The 17,651-nt window shown below is 30.6% G+C and overlaps 2 protein-coding genes across 5 annotated transcripts; both read right to left on the bottom strand.

The window, feature by feature from the left end:
• Positions 1 to 895: 895 nt before the first annotated feature.
• On the bottom strand, positions 896 to 3,835 carry LOC112717015 (uncharacterized). Of its 3 annotated transcripts, none has more exons than XM_072205563.1 (6): positions 3,704 to 3,833; positions 2,939 to 3,057; positions 2,354 to 2,823; positions 1,730 to 1,813; positions 1,557 to 1,646; positions 896 to 1,340 (listed from the first exon to the last, which is right to left on the bottom strand). In XM_072205563.1, exons 3-6 carry the CDS (start codon positions 2,756 to 2,758, stop codon positions 1,074 to 1,076), a joined length of 846 nt encoding a protein of 281 aa, XP_072061664.1. In that variant the 5' UTR covers positions 2,759 to 2,823; positions 2,939 to 3,057; positions 3,704 to 3,833; the 3' UTR covers positions 896 to 1,073. The 3 variants fall into 3 exon arrangements, with proteins under 3 accessions (XP_072061664.1, XP_025624892.1, XP_025624891.1); XM_025769107.3 differs by having other exon boundaries at positions 2,946 to 3,057; XM_025769106.3 differs by lacking the exon at positions 2,939 to 3,057 and having other exon boundaries at positions 3,704 to 3,835.
• Positions 3,836 to 13,086: 9,251 nt separating this feature from the next.
• LOC112717012 (uncharacterized) lies at positions 13,087 to 16,564 on the bottom strand. 2 transcript variants are annotated; one of them, XM_025769104.3, is made up of 5 exons: positions 16,265 to 16,372; positions 15,988 to 16,058; positions 15,101 to 15,388; positions 13,911 to 14,174; positions 13,087 to 13,596 (listed from the first exon to the last, which is right to left on the bottom strand). In XM_025769104.3, exons 3-5 carry the CDS (start codon positions 15,341 to 15,343, stop codon positions 13,264 to 13,266), a joined length of 840 nt encoding a protein of 279 aa, XP_025624889.1. In that variant the 5' UTR covers positions 15,344 to 15,388; positions 15,988 to 16,058; positions 16,265 to 16,372; the 3' UTR covers positions 13,087 to 13,263. The 2 variants fall into 2 exon arrangements, with proteins under 2 accessions (XP_025624889.1, XP_025624888.1); XM_025769103.3 differs by lacking the exon at positions 15,988 to 16,058 and having other exon boundaries at positions 16,265 to 16,564.
• Between the last annotated feature and the right edge of the window lie 1,087 nt (positions 16,565 to 17,651).

Below are 17,651 nucleotides of genomic sequence, written 5' to 3'. Positions count from 1 at the left end.
ATCCGTTGGAATTAGAATGAATGAGATTCGGATACAAAATCTTACCTCTTCAAGATTCTCTACGTGGCAAAATCTGATTTTCTTGTAATCAATAGGATTTAGAAAACTAATTTAGGTTGATCAAGTAGTCAGCTCAATCGTCTACTTAAATAAGTGTGGAGTTTGAATTCCGTCTTATACATGTTGTAATTCATTAGCCAGAGATCTACGACAAATTAGTCTTTGACTTATTGAATTGAGAGATACTGTAAACAACAAAAAGAAAAATAATAAAAATTCTGTGACCATTTATGTTTTCTTGTATATTTATGTGATTGACGAAATTGTTTTAGCGTAAACAAATTAAACAATATTCTTTGAAATTAAGAATGATTATAAATTGTATAATTTCATGAAAAAATAAAAACTTACTAAGACAGCTCAAAAATCACTCTCTGTTAATAGTACTACAAATTTAACAAATATTAGACACTAAATTAACTATCTATCTCGAACATTTTAAAATATAAAATACATATTAGGAATATATAAAATAAAAATATATTTATAAACAAATATACAATAACTAGGACTAATTTTTAATGCATAATTTATAACATTTTTGAAATTCAAAATATGATCGAAAGCACGCATCAAAGTTCTTGTTTGTAGTCTCTAATTTACTCGGTAAAACAGGTAATTAAATTGGCACTGAAAAACAAGTGAATAAAAATCCACTCCTATAGATGTTATTCTTGGCTTCATAAGGTTAAAACCCTAAAAAGTATTTTGGTAAAAAGTCAACCTTTTAAGTTGACCTATGGTTAATGGAATGGAAAATCAATTCGTGTAATTGGTACACTTAATCAAGGTTTAGGTCCCTAATCGACTGAATTAAGCAAAGATCCTATCCACATACACATCAAAACAAGGCTCTCTTAGGTAACCAATCTCAGTTCCTTAAAACAAAATTGATACAAAAAGAAAAAACAAATCACAAGAAAATTTCTCATTCCATTTTTTTCCAATGGAAATTCATTTATCTCTCGTTCTGAATTAGCTAAAAATTCTACAAATAATGCCATGATCTCAGTTTAACTAAGCTGAGGAGGTGTAATATCATTGCTACCTTCAACTAAAAACGGGATCGGTTTAGTCGGCGCTGGCAACCGGCCAATGCTATCGACTTTATCCTTCAGTTTCGGCGGAGGTCTAGCTGCTTTTGGCAGCAACCTTCCCTTCTTTTCGAACCACTCCGGCTTCAGCAGTGCCCGCAAGCCCAGCTTGTTATAATACACTCTTCTTACAGAACCACCAGCTGCTTCAACTGCTTCCTTAGCCCTCACGGTAACCCTTGATACCTGCAAACTCATTATGTTAAAAACAACCACTTGTTCTATATCTAATAAATTTGCAACTTGAGTATTAAAAAATCAAACCCCAACTAGAGTTATGGCATTAAGAAGAACAGGGAAAAAGAAATAGAGATAATAGAATGTTAATTCTAACTAGTTGATAATAAAAATGCATGATTAAGATCCTCGAAACACTTATAAAACATCCAAATCAGACTCTACCTCTAGATGAATTGGCCACTTGATCTGATCAGCGCCACGCCCCATCAATCTTACTCCATCTTTTATTTGCTTCCCAATTGCTCCTGTATCCTATGGTAACAATAGCGACCAGATTAAGGGGAAACACATGAAGCAAAGAACATCTACTTGAAGCGAGGTAACAGTAAAAAAACCTTGAGTGTTTTCATTGTAATCAATTCAGAAGAATCTATCTTCCCTGCATTTATAAGCTTCGCAATTTTTCCCAAACCTACTGGCTGTAATAAAAGAAATAAAGGGTAAGAATATAGGTTGTAGATAGCTTATAGATTGAGAAAGAAATGGTACGGATTGAAACAAAGCAGAGGTTCAATAATACAAGCTGAACCCATGGTCATGTTTTCACCATCGAATAAAACATATTAAGACATCTAAATAACAGAAGTTACAGAATTGAAATATGCATATAGAAATCAATTGACGAAGCTGCTGCTTGTAAATCCATGGCTGAAATATATCAACCAGAGGGAACTAAATGTTGGTTAGACCTGTTTCTTTTCAACAATAGCATATAAACGATTACTACCCAAAATAAGCATTTGAAATAGTCATGTGCAGCAAAAAACTTCACTTTCCCTCGATAGTTCATCAAGTGGAGAAACTTTCCCAGTTGCACTGACAATCCAATCCAATTAAAATACCTAAACAAAAGAAATTATCTGGGTGCAGCAGATGCAATCTTTATAGTTAGAATTCCTATTCTTTGTAGTATTAGTATCAGACAAAAAGAGAAAACATATACAAACAAGAAAATATACCTGAAAAGTGAAACTAAATGGGTTCTTGAAACCACGTTTGGGCATTCTTCGACGAAGTGGAGTTTGACCTCCTTCAAAACCTAATTTCGATCCTTTTCTGGCTCTCTGACCCTTATGACCCCTCCCAGCAGTCTTTCCCTTTCCAGACCCAATCCCACGGCCCTTTCTTGTCTTCTGTTTTCTCGGCACATTATCTCTCAGATCATTCAAGGCTAGAAGACTGTAGGCTCTAAAACCTTGAAATTCTGGGCGTACTTTGGGGTAAACTGTTGCATGAGACTTGGAATATTGAAGGAGCTTTGAGGGATGAGGATATTGGACCAATGGACAAGTGGGACTAGGTTTGCCCCAAACTGAGCTTCTGATAATTGATGTCGAGAGAACAGAGAGCCTTCTTCTGAGCATCTTTTTTTTCCTCTAATCTTTCACCCACGAAAAGAGTGACAATTCGGGCGGTAACTACTTCTAACCTAAGATCAAGCAAAACAGAACAAAAGATGATGTCAGAAAATCAAATGAACAACGCCACTTATGTTTTCAAGCATGAGAATGAATTCCATCATAATAGAAACATAACCATAATACCACACACCACACTTCCAACACTGAACAAACTTTAGCGCACACAGCAACTTCACGAAACCAACATCAAGTAGAATCCAACAGTTCCAATCCAAATTGAAGTATTTCTAAATTCAAATCCCCTAATTGAAGGAAAAAAAAAGCTTTAGAATTACACCTAACAGAACACAGATTGGAAGTAACAAATACATATTTTCTATTTGCAACTATGCTACCTATACACTAAAAATCAGTCACCAAATCCGCCATCCGTATAGGATCCATGTTGAAATACAAAATACACATTAAAAATAAGTTAAACAGCACATGTATTTATACACAAATACATAATGGTGGATTTTTTTGGTGTACATAGCATTTTTGTGCTGCTTTGAATTATAAAGAAGGGAGCTCAGTATTGTTTTTACATAAATCCTAGCACAAATGCAATGTATACACCATAGAAGAACAAAAAAGATTTGGCACCAATGCAATAATACGAATGGAGAGAATGCAGAGCAAAGCCCCCAATTCAATTCACCAAACTATGAATTAGAAGTCACTACTCACTACCTCAAACCAAAAGATCCATGAAATGATGTTAACAAACTAGCATCAAGCCAAAATAATTAATAAGAGTGCAACCTTCACACAACCATCGCTCCCAAATAAACAGTCACAGACGCAAATATTGAATAGTCACAATCTCAGTTTTTTTTTTCTTCTTTAATCCATAATTCACATTTCACAGTTAAATCAAAGCAAAAAAAATGGAAAACCATGGCGCACCTGTCAGACAAAAACGGCGACGGTGAGGAAGGTGTGGCGGTTGGACGACGGTGAGCGGCGAGAGACGAAGGCACGAAGAGCAGGCTTAAGGCTGAGAAATGGAAGAGAAGAGAGGTTTCGACAAAAACCCTCTTGGGCCGTAATCTCCACTTTCTTTAAATTTGGGCCGATGGGCCTTTCGGCCCAAAAACAAATTATTAGTTAACCAAAGCCCATTGATTTGTATTTCTGTAACCTTGTGAATATTGTCATGACCAAAAAAAAACTTCCTTGTGAATATTGTCATGACCTAAAAAAATTCTTGTGAATATTGCCTATTGATTCATCATAGGATACCTTAAATCCTTAATTAAGATGTTGATTTCAGTCTTGCTAGATCAACTTATATAATTTTTTAAATTTTAATTTAATTAATATCACATAACATTTAACATAATTATAAATAAAAAATATTAAAAAACTAACAGAATTTATTATTTTTAATTATCAGTTAGTTAATAATATTTAAAAATATAGACTAAATATATACTACTGGATTATTATACTTAAAAATTAGACTAATAACTAAAAATATTAGTAAAAAATAATAAATTTTAGTGGATGTTTAAACTTTTTTCTTATAAATATCCATAAACACATATTAATCATAAAATTAAATATTACTCACATGCATTAAAAATTTAAATATATGAAATTAGAAAAAATAATATTACAGACAAATATTACTGATAATAAATAAGAGAATGATAGAAGATGAAAATTCAGGTGCAGTTGACTTTTCGTGAAGATGATAGCTGAGAATCGTTAGATGAAAATTTAGTCAAATCATCTAACGACTCTCAACTATCAATTTTACGTAAAATTGACCTGAATTTTCACCATGATAGAAACCAATATTACTAATTGTAGGATTGATTTTATTTTAAGCTAAGAAGCATGGGCTGCTACCACTTTCATATAGTAAACCATTTTTTATTCCTTTTTAGATGGAACCAAATAAAAGAGTGTAACATTTATTTTAGAAGTCTTTGTTTGTAGGATGGTTGAAGAGAAGAGAAGATGATTGTTGAGAAATGAAATGAAAATGATGATCAAAGGTTGTGGATCCAACACGTAAGCTGCAAAATGGAAGGGTGGATGTTTCCAAATTCCATTGTGTCTTAATCATGGAGCCATTCCCACTCCAGATACCTTTTCATCAACTTTCTACTTTTCTTTTTTCTTTCTTTTTCTTTATTCTAAGCTGATTCTCTCATCCCTGCTGGACAGGGCTTTACAAAATAATTAATGCACTCTATCAACCATGTGTAACTTAAAAAAAAATTAAAAAATAAGTAGATTGGTGGCTTCTTATCTCAAAAATAAATAAATTATTGATTAATTAAAAATATAAAAATATTTTTTATTTTTTAAATTTTAAGATATTTAAATTCTTTTGAAAAATCGATTTATTCTTATATATTTTATACGAAAAGATTTAAATATCTTGTATTTAAAAAAATTAAAATATTTTTGTATTTTTAATTATTCAAAAATTTATATGTCTTCGAATTAAAAAAAAATAAAAACTTATTTTGTTTTCTTCTAAAAAAATAATGATTATTTAGGTAAAAATATTTTTATATGAATATGATAATGAAGAGGTTAATATATATACATTAATTAGTTTAGTTAAATATATTAAGTTTTATAATAATTTTTAATTATTATTTTGCATAAAAAAGTTTTTATAAATATTTATTACAAAAAAAATTTATTAATTTGTATATCATTTATAAATTTAATTTTAATATATTAATAATATAAAGAATTTTATACTATTATTCAGTTAGATTTTTAGATAATTTTTACACTAGCAAGTTTAAAAATAATTAATTATTTTTACTGATATGTTAATATATAACTAATAATTATTTATATATAACTTTTTTTATACTGTTGATATATAAAATTAAATTCATAATTTATTACCAAAGTTTTATATTATAAGGGTTGCAAATTGGACACTTGTGAGGTATATGAAAAGAGATTTTTTTTTTTTTTTTTGAAGAGGTCAAGAGTGAAAATTTTTATTAAATTTATAAAAATATATGCATTGCAATTTGCAATTGATATATATTTTTGATGGATTTTTTTATTAAAAAAATAATCTTCACTATAATTTCATTCTTTATTATAATATTACCCATATGAAAATAAAAATTTTAAGATAGATAGAGAATTTTATTTTTATGGGAATGGAGACAGAAGTCACCACCTTAATAAAAAAATGAAATGGGATTAGAATTATCCCGCAGAATTATTTTTAGTTGTTGAATTGTTAAACCATTAACTACTGAAATATTAAAAAGTTAGTTAAAGATTTATTGAAATCAAATTTGTTGAATCATAAACCATAGTAATTAGTCACCAAAAAATAAACCATAGTAATTTATTTGTCACAATTTATATACATTTGTTAATACTCATAAATTATGATAGGTTAGAACCATTTATATAGCCGCCGATTTACAAACAAATAAAACAAAACATATATGTAATGAGAATTAAAATGGAACATAACAATAGTGTATGTGCTTTTTTATATTTTACAAAATTTTATAAAAACTATTCTAAATATTTAAAAACTGAGATTTTATAACCTTTAATATATATACACTAATTAGTAGCAACTTAAAGACACTGTTTTTACTAGCCAAATAAATTTTCTATGTCAAAATAGCACTATACTTACACAATTTATATTTTTTTGGATAGTAGAGTAGTATAGTTTCCGTGTAATAATAATAATAATAATAATAATAATAATAATAATAATAATAATAATAATAATAATAATATAACATTTCTCAAAGGATAAGATTGAAAGGAAGAACAAAACAAAATCAATAAGTGCGGTGTGAGTGTGACTTTAATTTGATGACTCAAAAAAGATCCAAACAAATAGTGTGCATAATGACCACTTTGCCCCTCTATGATTATTTTATTTTATTTTATTTTCATAAAAAAAGAAAGGTGTCTAGAAATGGAGTTGTTAAGCTTCAACGTGTGTGTGTTTGTTCCAATTTATAGCTACTTAAATAGCATCCATCTTAATTACACGTCAATTCTATCTACTACTATTATTATAATAAAAAAAATACATGTATAAATATGAGTTAAATCTCAATTTGGTCTCTAAAATTTAGTCTGATGCTAAGAATGACCTTTATAATTTTGTTGGTCCCAATTAGAATTTCCAAATTTATAATTGTGGCTTCGACTTGCTCATGCGATCATCTCTGTCATCGGAATACTGATCTGACGCAATTGCATAACACAGTGGACATTACTTAAACGATGGCGTATTGGTTTTGTGTCCAAATTTTTCAAAAAACGCATCATTTCAATTTTTTGTGGGTTAAAACTGTTTTTTTACTACGACGATCATAAGTTGTAAAAAATTAAGAAAATTCTTTCACCATGTGATTTCTAAAGGGTTTGGACGCGAAACTAATGTGTCGTCGTTTAAATAGTGTCCACTAATTATACGATTGTGTCAGATCAGCATTTTAATGACAGAAATGATCACAAAAGCAAATCAACGTTACGATTATAAATTTGAGAATTTTAATTGAAATCAACAAAATTATGAAAATTATTCTAAACATCTAACCAAATTTTAGTAATCAAATTAAGATTTAACTCGTATGGATATTGATGTATTTGTTACAAGCTAAAAACCCCATACCTAGAAATTGTTGCTTTCAATTTTCTTTTTCTTTTTTTTTTGGCTATTTATATCCATGTGGACCAGTATTAATTTGTTGTATTTAATTGGTGCCAACATATCATAATATAGTCATATACCATAGACCTTGCATTTCAAATACCACTCAAAAGTTATGGAGAAAATTTTGATTTGATAATGAAAGATTAAGAAAAAGTTATTGAATTTTTGGGATACTATGGTCAATGATCGGTTTTTTTTTATTATAATTTTACCCGCAAATCATGTGGTAACATGCACAACCCATTCAAGAAGATTTCATCATGTGAAGCTTCAAGAATATAAAATATAAAATTTCTAATAATATTTATTAGTTTGCTTCAAAACTTTACAAATTAAGCTCCATCATTCACATACACCACATGAAGAAATCAAATTTAGAGATAAATTAAACAAAAAGCTTTTATAAATTAGTTCCTCCTTCTTAAACAAACAACTCTATAATATTATATAGATCAATTTTACAATATGTATCTAAATATTCAAATCGATGGAACTCGATGTAACTACACGAGAGAATACAGACGGAACTGACAAAAGAGAGCGAAAACTATATAATTTTTTTATGAGAATAGGTAAGCAGCGGATGACAATGGTGTTTAACCATTCGACTAAAAACAACACAAAACAAAAAAAATAGACTAGTCGATAAGGTGAAAAAACATCAAAAGAGTGACAAAAAAATGACATAAAAAAAAAGTAAAAACTACGATAATTTCACTGCAAAAAAACAACATATCCTCTTCAAAGATGATACAATGACTCTGATGTCATGTTAGAAACAAAAGATTAAATTGGAGAAAAAATTTGTATATTATTGAGTGTATTCAAATTGTCTGCTAAAATAATACAATATAGAACGAGTATTTATAGGTACTAAGAGAATCGTAATAATAAAGACGTAATCTCTTATAATAAATATTCAGATATATTAAATAATACTAATTGATCCTAATTATATTCTAAAAAAATAATAAAAAAATAAAAAATAAAAATGCTAAATAAGTCCGTTATCTAGACAAAAATTATAAGAATTTTAAAAATATTTTTTTTTTATTTGTAAAAGGCATGTACCTAAACTTTTATAAGGCTAAATAAATCATATTATTACCACTTTAATTTCTTCTCTAGAAGGAGGTAGATTATAAGAAGAAACTTCCATGTGCAAGTGAGCATTAATTTAATTTAATTTAATCTCAACAAAATTAGGCAGAATCAAAGAAGGATGTGTATAGATTATAGAAGCATGGTGGGGCCCACAATATACATGGCCACATGCTAATTGAAGCCCTTTATTCCACTAGTTAGATCACTCCTAGAAGCGACCATAAGCACAAAATTGACTCATCATAAATTCATAATTTAAATTCCATCAAATATCTAATATTAAAGATTTAAAGTATAATGAGCCAACTCAATATAAAAAAATATAAAGTAATGAACTACTATTTTTTTAACCATGAATAATAATTTATTAGATAATAATTTTAAATATAAACAATAAACCAACTCAAAACTCATACTTAAGTAAGCTTAGCTTATTAGACAAAATCATCCAATGTATAAAAGAATGTCTAAGGAGGTTAGATTCATTGGAAATTTTAACAATTGATGAGTATTAAATTAATTTATATTTTTATCATATCTTTTATAAAAAAAGGAAAAAATATGAGATAAAAATTAGAAAATAAAATTTTATTATTTTTACTTTTTATATTCTTACAAAATTTTGTTAAAAATAAAAATAAAAATAAAAACACAAATCAAATAGGAGTTGGATTTAATTGAAAAATTAAATATTTGATGAATATCAAATTAATTTAAACACTCAAATCTTATATGATAAAAAAATATTTGTATATAAAAGAACAAATATATATATATATATATATATATATATAACTAATATTCAATCAGAAAACAAATACTTTTTGTCTCAACATTTTACAATCACAATTCTTTCATCTAAATTAGTTAAACTTTTAATAATAAAATTAAAAAAATAATCATGTTACGTGTACATTAAAATCAGTTATTAGTATAAAATACATATTAAAATATAAAATATATATTAAAAATAAGTTAAATAATATATACATTTATACGTACCGGTAATGTTAGGAAGACAAAAAAACATCCGGAACTTAGCTTATTTAGTATTTATTAATTATCGTAACAATTAATGAATGATAAATAAGACAAATTATAACTGTTTTTGATTAATTTTCTTTAGTTACCAAACATTTCATACATATAAATGATTTTAGTATATAAATAATATTTTTTATTAAAAAATCACTCAAATTTTCCTCCCAAGGTAGCAACTAATAAAGCACCCCTTTTACCCATAGTTTACACTTTACATTTCCCAATCCAATACATGCACCTAACAACAAAGAATTCAAATATACTTTATCCCCATCATCTCCAAACCCATCTATCTATAATCCCACATAAAACTCAAACCCAACACTTCACTTTACATTTGCATACTTCCCAATTCTTCATCACTCACCATAACTAATAAACATGTCAATTCTTACAAAAACCATTCACCAAACAAAACCGCCACAACTATTGATTCTTCTCATCAATTTGATCCTTTTGCTTTGTGTCACTTCTCCAATACTAAAAGTCAAAGCTTTGGAATCAAGAAACCTTGATGAGACCTCAAATGGTCAACAAAAATGCACACCATGTGAAAATCCGTCGCCGCCGTCGCTGCCGCCGCCGATAGTATATCCATCCCCTCCACCACCGCCGCCAGTATACCCTCCGCCGCCGCCGCCTGCGCCGAAGAAACCACCTTCCCAGAATTGTCCTCCACCACCATATTCACCATCAACACCTTCCTCACCATCATCACCATATGTATACATGACCGGTCCACCCGGGAACTTGTACCCGGTTGATGAGAATTTCAATGGAGCTTATACCCATGATTTCAATCTTTTCTTACAATTATTGTGTGGCTTCTTGATCTTCTGCGCTTTTGGGTACAATAATTCGAGTTGAGTCGAGCCAAGTCAAATTATCAAAAAGTCAACTTTTTGATAAAAGAATTTGACCAATCGATCTGGTTAATCCGACGGTAATTATATTAAGGTAGGTAACTTTTAAATTAAATTTCTCAATGTATTTTAATTTATAGATAAAATTTTTCTTTGTATTATGGTGGTTGTTAATAAGGACAAGATTTTACCAAAATTGCTATAGATAGAGAAATAAATTAGTGGTCACACATGTTGTCTTGATCTTCAATTCCTTTAATAAAATTGTTTGTGATCCCAAACTGAATTTGTTCAACAACAATAATATAGAAATCTTGTAATAGTAAATTTGCAATTTGCAAGTAGTGTTCTTAATTTCTATGCTTTCTCATATTATTATGTAAGAATTCCAAAGAAGAAAGTGATGAATTTCTGGATTCTTTTGTACTTTTCTTATGTATATTTATTTTGTACTTTAACATCAAGTTTGCACGTAATTTCTCAAAAAGTTAAAAGCCGTTGAATCGGCGGATTGGGCCATAAAGATAAAAGATAAAAAGTAGTAGGGTATATATGTTTGATTTAAAAAAATGTTATATCAATAAAATTATATAAATTATTTGAATAAATTATTATTAAATAATTTTTAATTATTAATTTTATATAAAAACAATTTTTTAATAATTATATATATAGTTGTAATCACTTTTAGAATATGATTGAAAGATATATAATAAATTCACTAATTCAAGGTTCATAGAAAGTAGGTAAATTGTGCATGCAATTTGAGCAATTGCAATAAAAGCTCATCTCCACATAGTTAATACTACTATATATATATATGTTGAATTATTGCAATTTATGTTATGATAGTAAAATATACAAGAATGTATAAGTGGAGTGATGATCCACCACAACCTAAGGGAGTTTGTTTTCTCATTTATGTCTTCATTTAAGCAAAGAAAAATACGTTTCTATCTCTTATTGGGTCCACATTTTCTCATGATAATGCTACTCAAGCTAGGTGTGGCCATATATTATAGTGGGTCAAGTAGACAAGACCATTAAGCTTGGGCTCATCTCCATATATTATAGTGAGTGCTTATCATTTTGGCCGAGTGGTCAGCTCATTCGTCCGCTTAAATAAGTGTTGGGGTTCAAATTCTGCCTTATACATGCAGCAACTCATTGGCCAGCGGCATCCCTTTAAATAGAGCTCTAATCTGCAACGAATTAGTCCTTGACCTATTAGGTTGGGAGATACTGTTGGCAACCAAAATAAAATAAAATAAAATAATAACCAACTTAAATTAGTTGAAATATCAATTCAATTGTCTGTTTAAATAAGTGTCGGTAATTTAAATTTCGTTTTATGTATGCATCTAATGACAAACTTTTAAATAGAGTTTAGATCCACGACAAATTAGTCCTTGATCTATTGGGTTATAGGACCGTAGACAAAAAAAAAATACTAAAAACATAAAATATAGTATTCAAGAGAGAAATATTGAGCTTCATTAGATATCATAGAATTTTCTTATTGATTTTTATGTCATTCTCTTGTATTGTTATAGATTTTAGTATGATCTTGATCTTAACACTTCAAATTCTTCTTATTTTAATTAATATTTTAAAATTCACTTTGTCAAATTCTTATTTATTCTTATCGTGAGTATAAAATGGAGTAGCCAAAATAATTGAAGCGTGACGTGAAAGAGTTGAATGAGATGAAATATGTCAATTATAAGTGACCTACCAAGAAGATCAACTTTGGTGTCACAAAATGGGACCTACCATGGACCTTTCACAACCTTGCTTGGACTATTTTATTTTTTATGTAACGGTGCATAAGACCTTTACTTTATGTAGTAGTTCTTTAATGCAAGGAAAATTAAATTCTAGATAAAAGATGCTTGTGGAATCAAACTTGACCTCCATTTGTTCCAACCATTTGTATGTTCTTATCTTCCAAGGTATTAGTCATGATTTGTCATGTGCTATAAAAAGTAGTTCGTCTTTTAATTATCTCAAAAGAATAAATTGCATTTTACAGTCAATACAATTCTCTTTTTTTTTTTTTTTTTCTAAAGAAGACAACTATTTTCAGCAGTGGTTATTTTGATTTCTAAGAAAAAAGTTTCATATATCTAAACAATTTGTTTAAAAAAAAAAAACTTAAGGACCATTTGATTTGTAATTTTATTTTCAATATTTTTCATTTTAAAATTGTGTAAAAAAAAATTGAAAACCATACAATTCTATTTTTTGTTTTTCCTTTTATTTTCACTTTTCCTTAAAATCTTAAAAAAATAAGAGAAAAGGACAAATAGGTCCCTAACCTTTTGTCCTGTGGACATTTTCGTCCCTGACCATTGAAAAATACTTTTAAGTCCCTGACCTTTACAAAATTTGGACAGATCAGTCCCTCCGTCTAAATGTCTCCGTCAGGGACTGATCCGTCCAAATGCCTCCGTCAGGAACTAATCCGTCCAAGTTTTGTGAAGGTCAGGGACTTAAAAGTATTTTTTAATGGTCAAGGACGAAAATATCTGCAGGGCAAAAAGTCAAAGACCTATTTGTCCTTTTCTCAATGAAAATAAAAACAACCAAACAGACCTTTTAAGTTGTTTACAAGAGCTGTGCAAATAACTTGAATAATCTTACCACAAGAAACTACACTATTTCATAACTTGTGTCCTGACTCCATTATGCTTTGTGCCAAAAACAATGGGGCATCACACTACAAAGACATAATAGTACAATTTCCAGAAATCCTTTCATGATATGTGATGATAAATAATCTAATCTGATTCTTCTTTATCATCACCAGCTTCATTAACATCATCATCATCTGAATCATCTGAATCATAAACATTAACCTCTGGATGTTCCCTCAAGTAATTGTCAATTGCTTCTCGGTAATCATCAGGGTCGTGCCACATCGTTGGGGTATCCAGAATAGTCTTTTCCAACCAATACTCGTCAACGTCTACCTTTTGTGTCAGGCTCTGGTAGAGTTCCCCCCAGTCTTCCATGGCGTTCCTCAGTCGAACACTAGGCTTTCTGCCGAATAAATACTTTATATAGTCTCTAGCTAGCTTCGTGAGTTCTGCGCCAGCGAGGATATAAATGTACTGCAAACAGAAAAAGGAAAAGAAAAGTTAAAGCATAAATATTAAGAAATGAAGAACAGCATATATTCTATCAATTAACGATTTCAGCAATAAATTTAGATTACAAGGAATACTAAATTTAGAACATATTACCATTAACTTAAGAACATATCCATTATTACCATATTATGTTTAGCTACTTCTACTTAGAACATTTCTACTTTAGTTTTCCCGATTCATAGTTTCAAAGATAATTAAGAAAGCTTGAAAGTAGTGAGAGTGACATACTTATGTGTACTCAACCAGATTCACACATGAATGGAAAGAGAGGGTACCATAAATATAAAGCCAAATGTTGCCAAAACAAACTCAATACTATCACCCAACGTTCCCTCCTCGGAGCTTCCATCTTCTGGTCCATCAGAGTCACCCGGACTGCCACCACCTCCTCCTCCTTCTCCTCCTGGTGGCTTTGCTCCACCGTCCCCACCATCGTAGTATTCTCCTTTGTTAAGTTGTTGTCGCAACACATCCTCAATCGACTCTGACTGTCCCTTAAATCTTTCCATAGCTTTCTCAAGAGATTTCCAAGGGGAACTCTAATTGCATTAATTGATTGTATCAGTAAAATGTCGACATGAAGAAATATATAAATAAAGTGCAGTTCTCCATTACTTTGAAGGAGACTTATGTCACATAAAACTTTGTAACAATGCACCCTGCTAGATTTGTAGTATGATACAGAAAACTGCTGCTCCTATTATACTTACTCAATCTACTACTGCTAAACTTATGTTTGGTACAATGACTTCTGAATCTGAGACTCATCATTCATGATGCCCACAGTTTTTAGTCTAGTTATAACAAATTAACAATTAATCCCCTGGAGAACTATAGCCTGTGATATTCTGTGATTGATAATCCACGAATCAAATCCAAATAATAACACAAGGAGATAGGATCACCCAAGCCCAGAAAACAAATGACTTTAACAGATAAATAAGCAAACCAAATACCAAACAACCAACAACTCAAACATTAGTAACTAAGTAGAATCAGCTACATTGATCAAACACTGCACACCGTACTATAAGTATAGACAAGCCACTAAAACTTGAGCCACATTTAATGGGTTCGTCTATTGAGCTTATTTCATATACTATTGTCACTAGGGCTTCTCTAGGTTTTCTCATAACATGACCAAATCACCTATGCTAATATTTTAACATTTTTTCACATTAGATGCTATATCTTTTCACATTTGAGAGCCATCTCAACTTTCTCACTAATGCATTAGTTACTAAACCTATCCTATCTAGTGTATCCACTCAGCCAATGCAGCATCCTCAAATTTGCAATGTTGAGCTTATACATTAACTAGAGTGCATTTGTCTTTGTCAAAATGATCAGGTACCCTATCATTTGAGTTTCATTTAAGAACTATAAGTGTGCTTACTGCAAACACTCATCAGGCAATAACATATTGAATTCAACTCAAAAAACAGGTCCAAAAAGGGTGCATTACCTCATCAGTATTTTGCATCATTCCTTCTCCACCGGCAAAGCAAATATGAAGAGGTTGCCGAGATTTTGAGTTTGACCAATATTTCAAGCCAAATGAAGTCTCTGGTCTTAGGCTCAGCGATATGCTAGAGCAAGGATCAAGACTCATCCGTAAAACACATGGTTTAGGATGAAGCTGGTGCAACCGAGATGCATTTTTCACATAAATCCCAGGAAAGCATGCAGTAACTTGTGCAGTACTCATTTTTTCGCAAATGGATCAGCTTCCCTATCCTGCAAACATTACAATCTAGCATTTCCCATAACAAAGCTTCAAGTCAGATTGTTTCATATCTCCAAAAATCTACAAACTAGAGTACATACAAGCACGCCAATTTCAGACCGTGCTCAACAAAAGGCTCGACAGTCGACAACATATCACAACTCACAAGGATTATGTTCTTCAGTAATTTAAAAACAAAATGCAGCCACACTCAACATTTCAACTCCAATGACAAAGAAACTCAGAAAACAAGGGAAAAACAATCATTTATTAGAGATAGAAAAAAGTTCCACAGTTAGGATCTAAATGAGTTAGAAGATTGAAATATTCAGAACCCATATGTCACTCAAAACCCCACTATGTGCAGCTTGTTCTTTCAATGCAGGCACTGACTCATGTCATGGGGATTCGACTATATTTTTATGTTGGTTGTCGAAAACCTAACACAACCACCATCCTTTATCCTGAGCTTGGGACCGGCTATGTACCGCAAGTGTAACAAATAAAAATAAATAGAAAAATAAGAGGCAAAATTCATGGCTTAACAAATACTTTATCCATCCAAACTTCAATATTCAATTCAACGAACCAAAAAAACAAACGAACAATCAACAAAAGGCGCATACCCTAATTCCCAAATACAGACAGAGTTTGAAAATCCCCTCAATGCAAATGCACTATTGCAGCTACCAAGTTTCTACAGAATAACCATTGGAAGTGAATTTTAACCAAACAAAAAAAAGTGGATAAAATGTTAATCCAAAACGCAGCATTCATTGCAAGGAAATTATTAAACGTATTAGAAAGAAAACTAAAAAACAAAAAACAAAAAATGGAATTGCGCCTTGAACATATACGATAATATGGAAAGAGAAGTAGAAGCTGAAGGATAAGGAAGTGTACCATTGCATGTGTTTTCCCCCTCGTTGGTTAGTTCTAATTCTCACTGTTCTTCTCCGCCATGGAAGACAGAGAGAGTGAGTCACTCGGATAAGGGTTTGAAAAAATAAATTAACTATATAAAATATTAAATTATAATAAGATTTTAATATTAAAATCGTCTGATTTATTAAAAATTTTATAAATTATTTAACTTTTAAAATTGTGATATAAAAAAGTTTTAAGAATTAGATCGGAATTTTAATTTAGATATTCTCAAGTCTCAATTTAAAATTCTATTTACAAGTACCTAAATTGCAAGTTACACAATATTTATTGACAAATTCATATATAAACAAAATTTTAGAGTAGTCAATTTAACATATTCATGAAGTTTTTGACAAATACATCCCTGACAAAATTTAAATACAAAAAAGTCCTTGACTTTAATAAACGGAGGACAATTTAGTCCTTCCGTCTATTTTCCTCTCATACATCAAACGGAACTGGCTGACGTGGCTGTAACGGTGTCCAGGTGTCCGTTACAGTGCCACGCTAGAAGGGAAAAAAAGTTCGAAGGACAAATAGATCTTTACAGATCAAAACGACGTCGTTTTAGTAAGGTAACCCATTATTAATAAAAATCCTTTGCCAACACAGAAATTACCATATACTGCCCTGACCCCTTCATGAAGCCAGAGCTTCCTTCCCTCTGGCTCGAAACTGAAGCGTCATCGAAGAAGGTGGAGTAGGAGAGACTTAGTTCGTATGCTGAAGAAGTTCAATCATCAATCAAGGTAAGCAAGTCCACAACGTTCATGATCACATTCGCATTAGGGTTCCATTTAGTGTATGGTGTGATGCATGCAAATGCATTCTGCTATGGTTGCTTTCTGTTTCAATATATTTGAAAAAAGTTATTTTGTCTTCATTTGAAAGTTTTTCAAGGTTCTATGCATTGTGGGTTGATTTTGTTTTTGTTTGAAAATGACAGATGACTGATAGATATGTAATTCCTGTTTTTCACCATGGAGGAAAGTTTGTGAGGAATGGTGATGGGGGACTTGTTTATGTGAATGAGATAGTAGAAAAATTTCCAGAGATGGACATAGATTTTATCAACTTTGGTGATTTGATGAAGTTGTATGAGGGTTTAGGATATCCTGACTACAAGGCAATATACTGGTTTGATAGTACAGCCAGTGATATAGAATCTGGGTTTCATCGTTTAACAGGGATAATGGGATTCGTGAATTGTGTGACAATTTGATTAGGAATGAAGAAAAAGATGAGTTCCATGTTTACTTTGATCATGTTGTCAATGAACCTGAGTATGTAGAAGAAGCAGGAGGCGGGAATGCAGGAACTGGGAATGTTGAGTCCATAGAACTAGATGACATCTGTGATAATC

This window comes from Arachis hypogaea, chromosome 10 (assembly GCF_003086295.3).
Source record: "Arachis hypogaea cultivar Tifrunner chromosome 10, arahy.Tifrunner.gnm2.J5K5, whole genome shotgun sequence".
NCBI classification, from domain to species: domain Eukaryota; kingdom Viridiplantae; phylum Streptophyta; class Magnoliopsida; order Fabales; family Fabaceae; genus Arachis; species Arachis hypogaea.
Note: the sequence above shows the minus strand (reverse complement) of the source record. Positions and strands in the feature narration are given on the sequence as shown.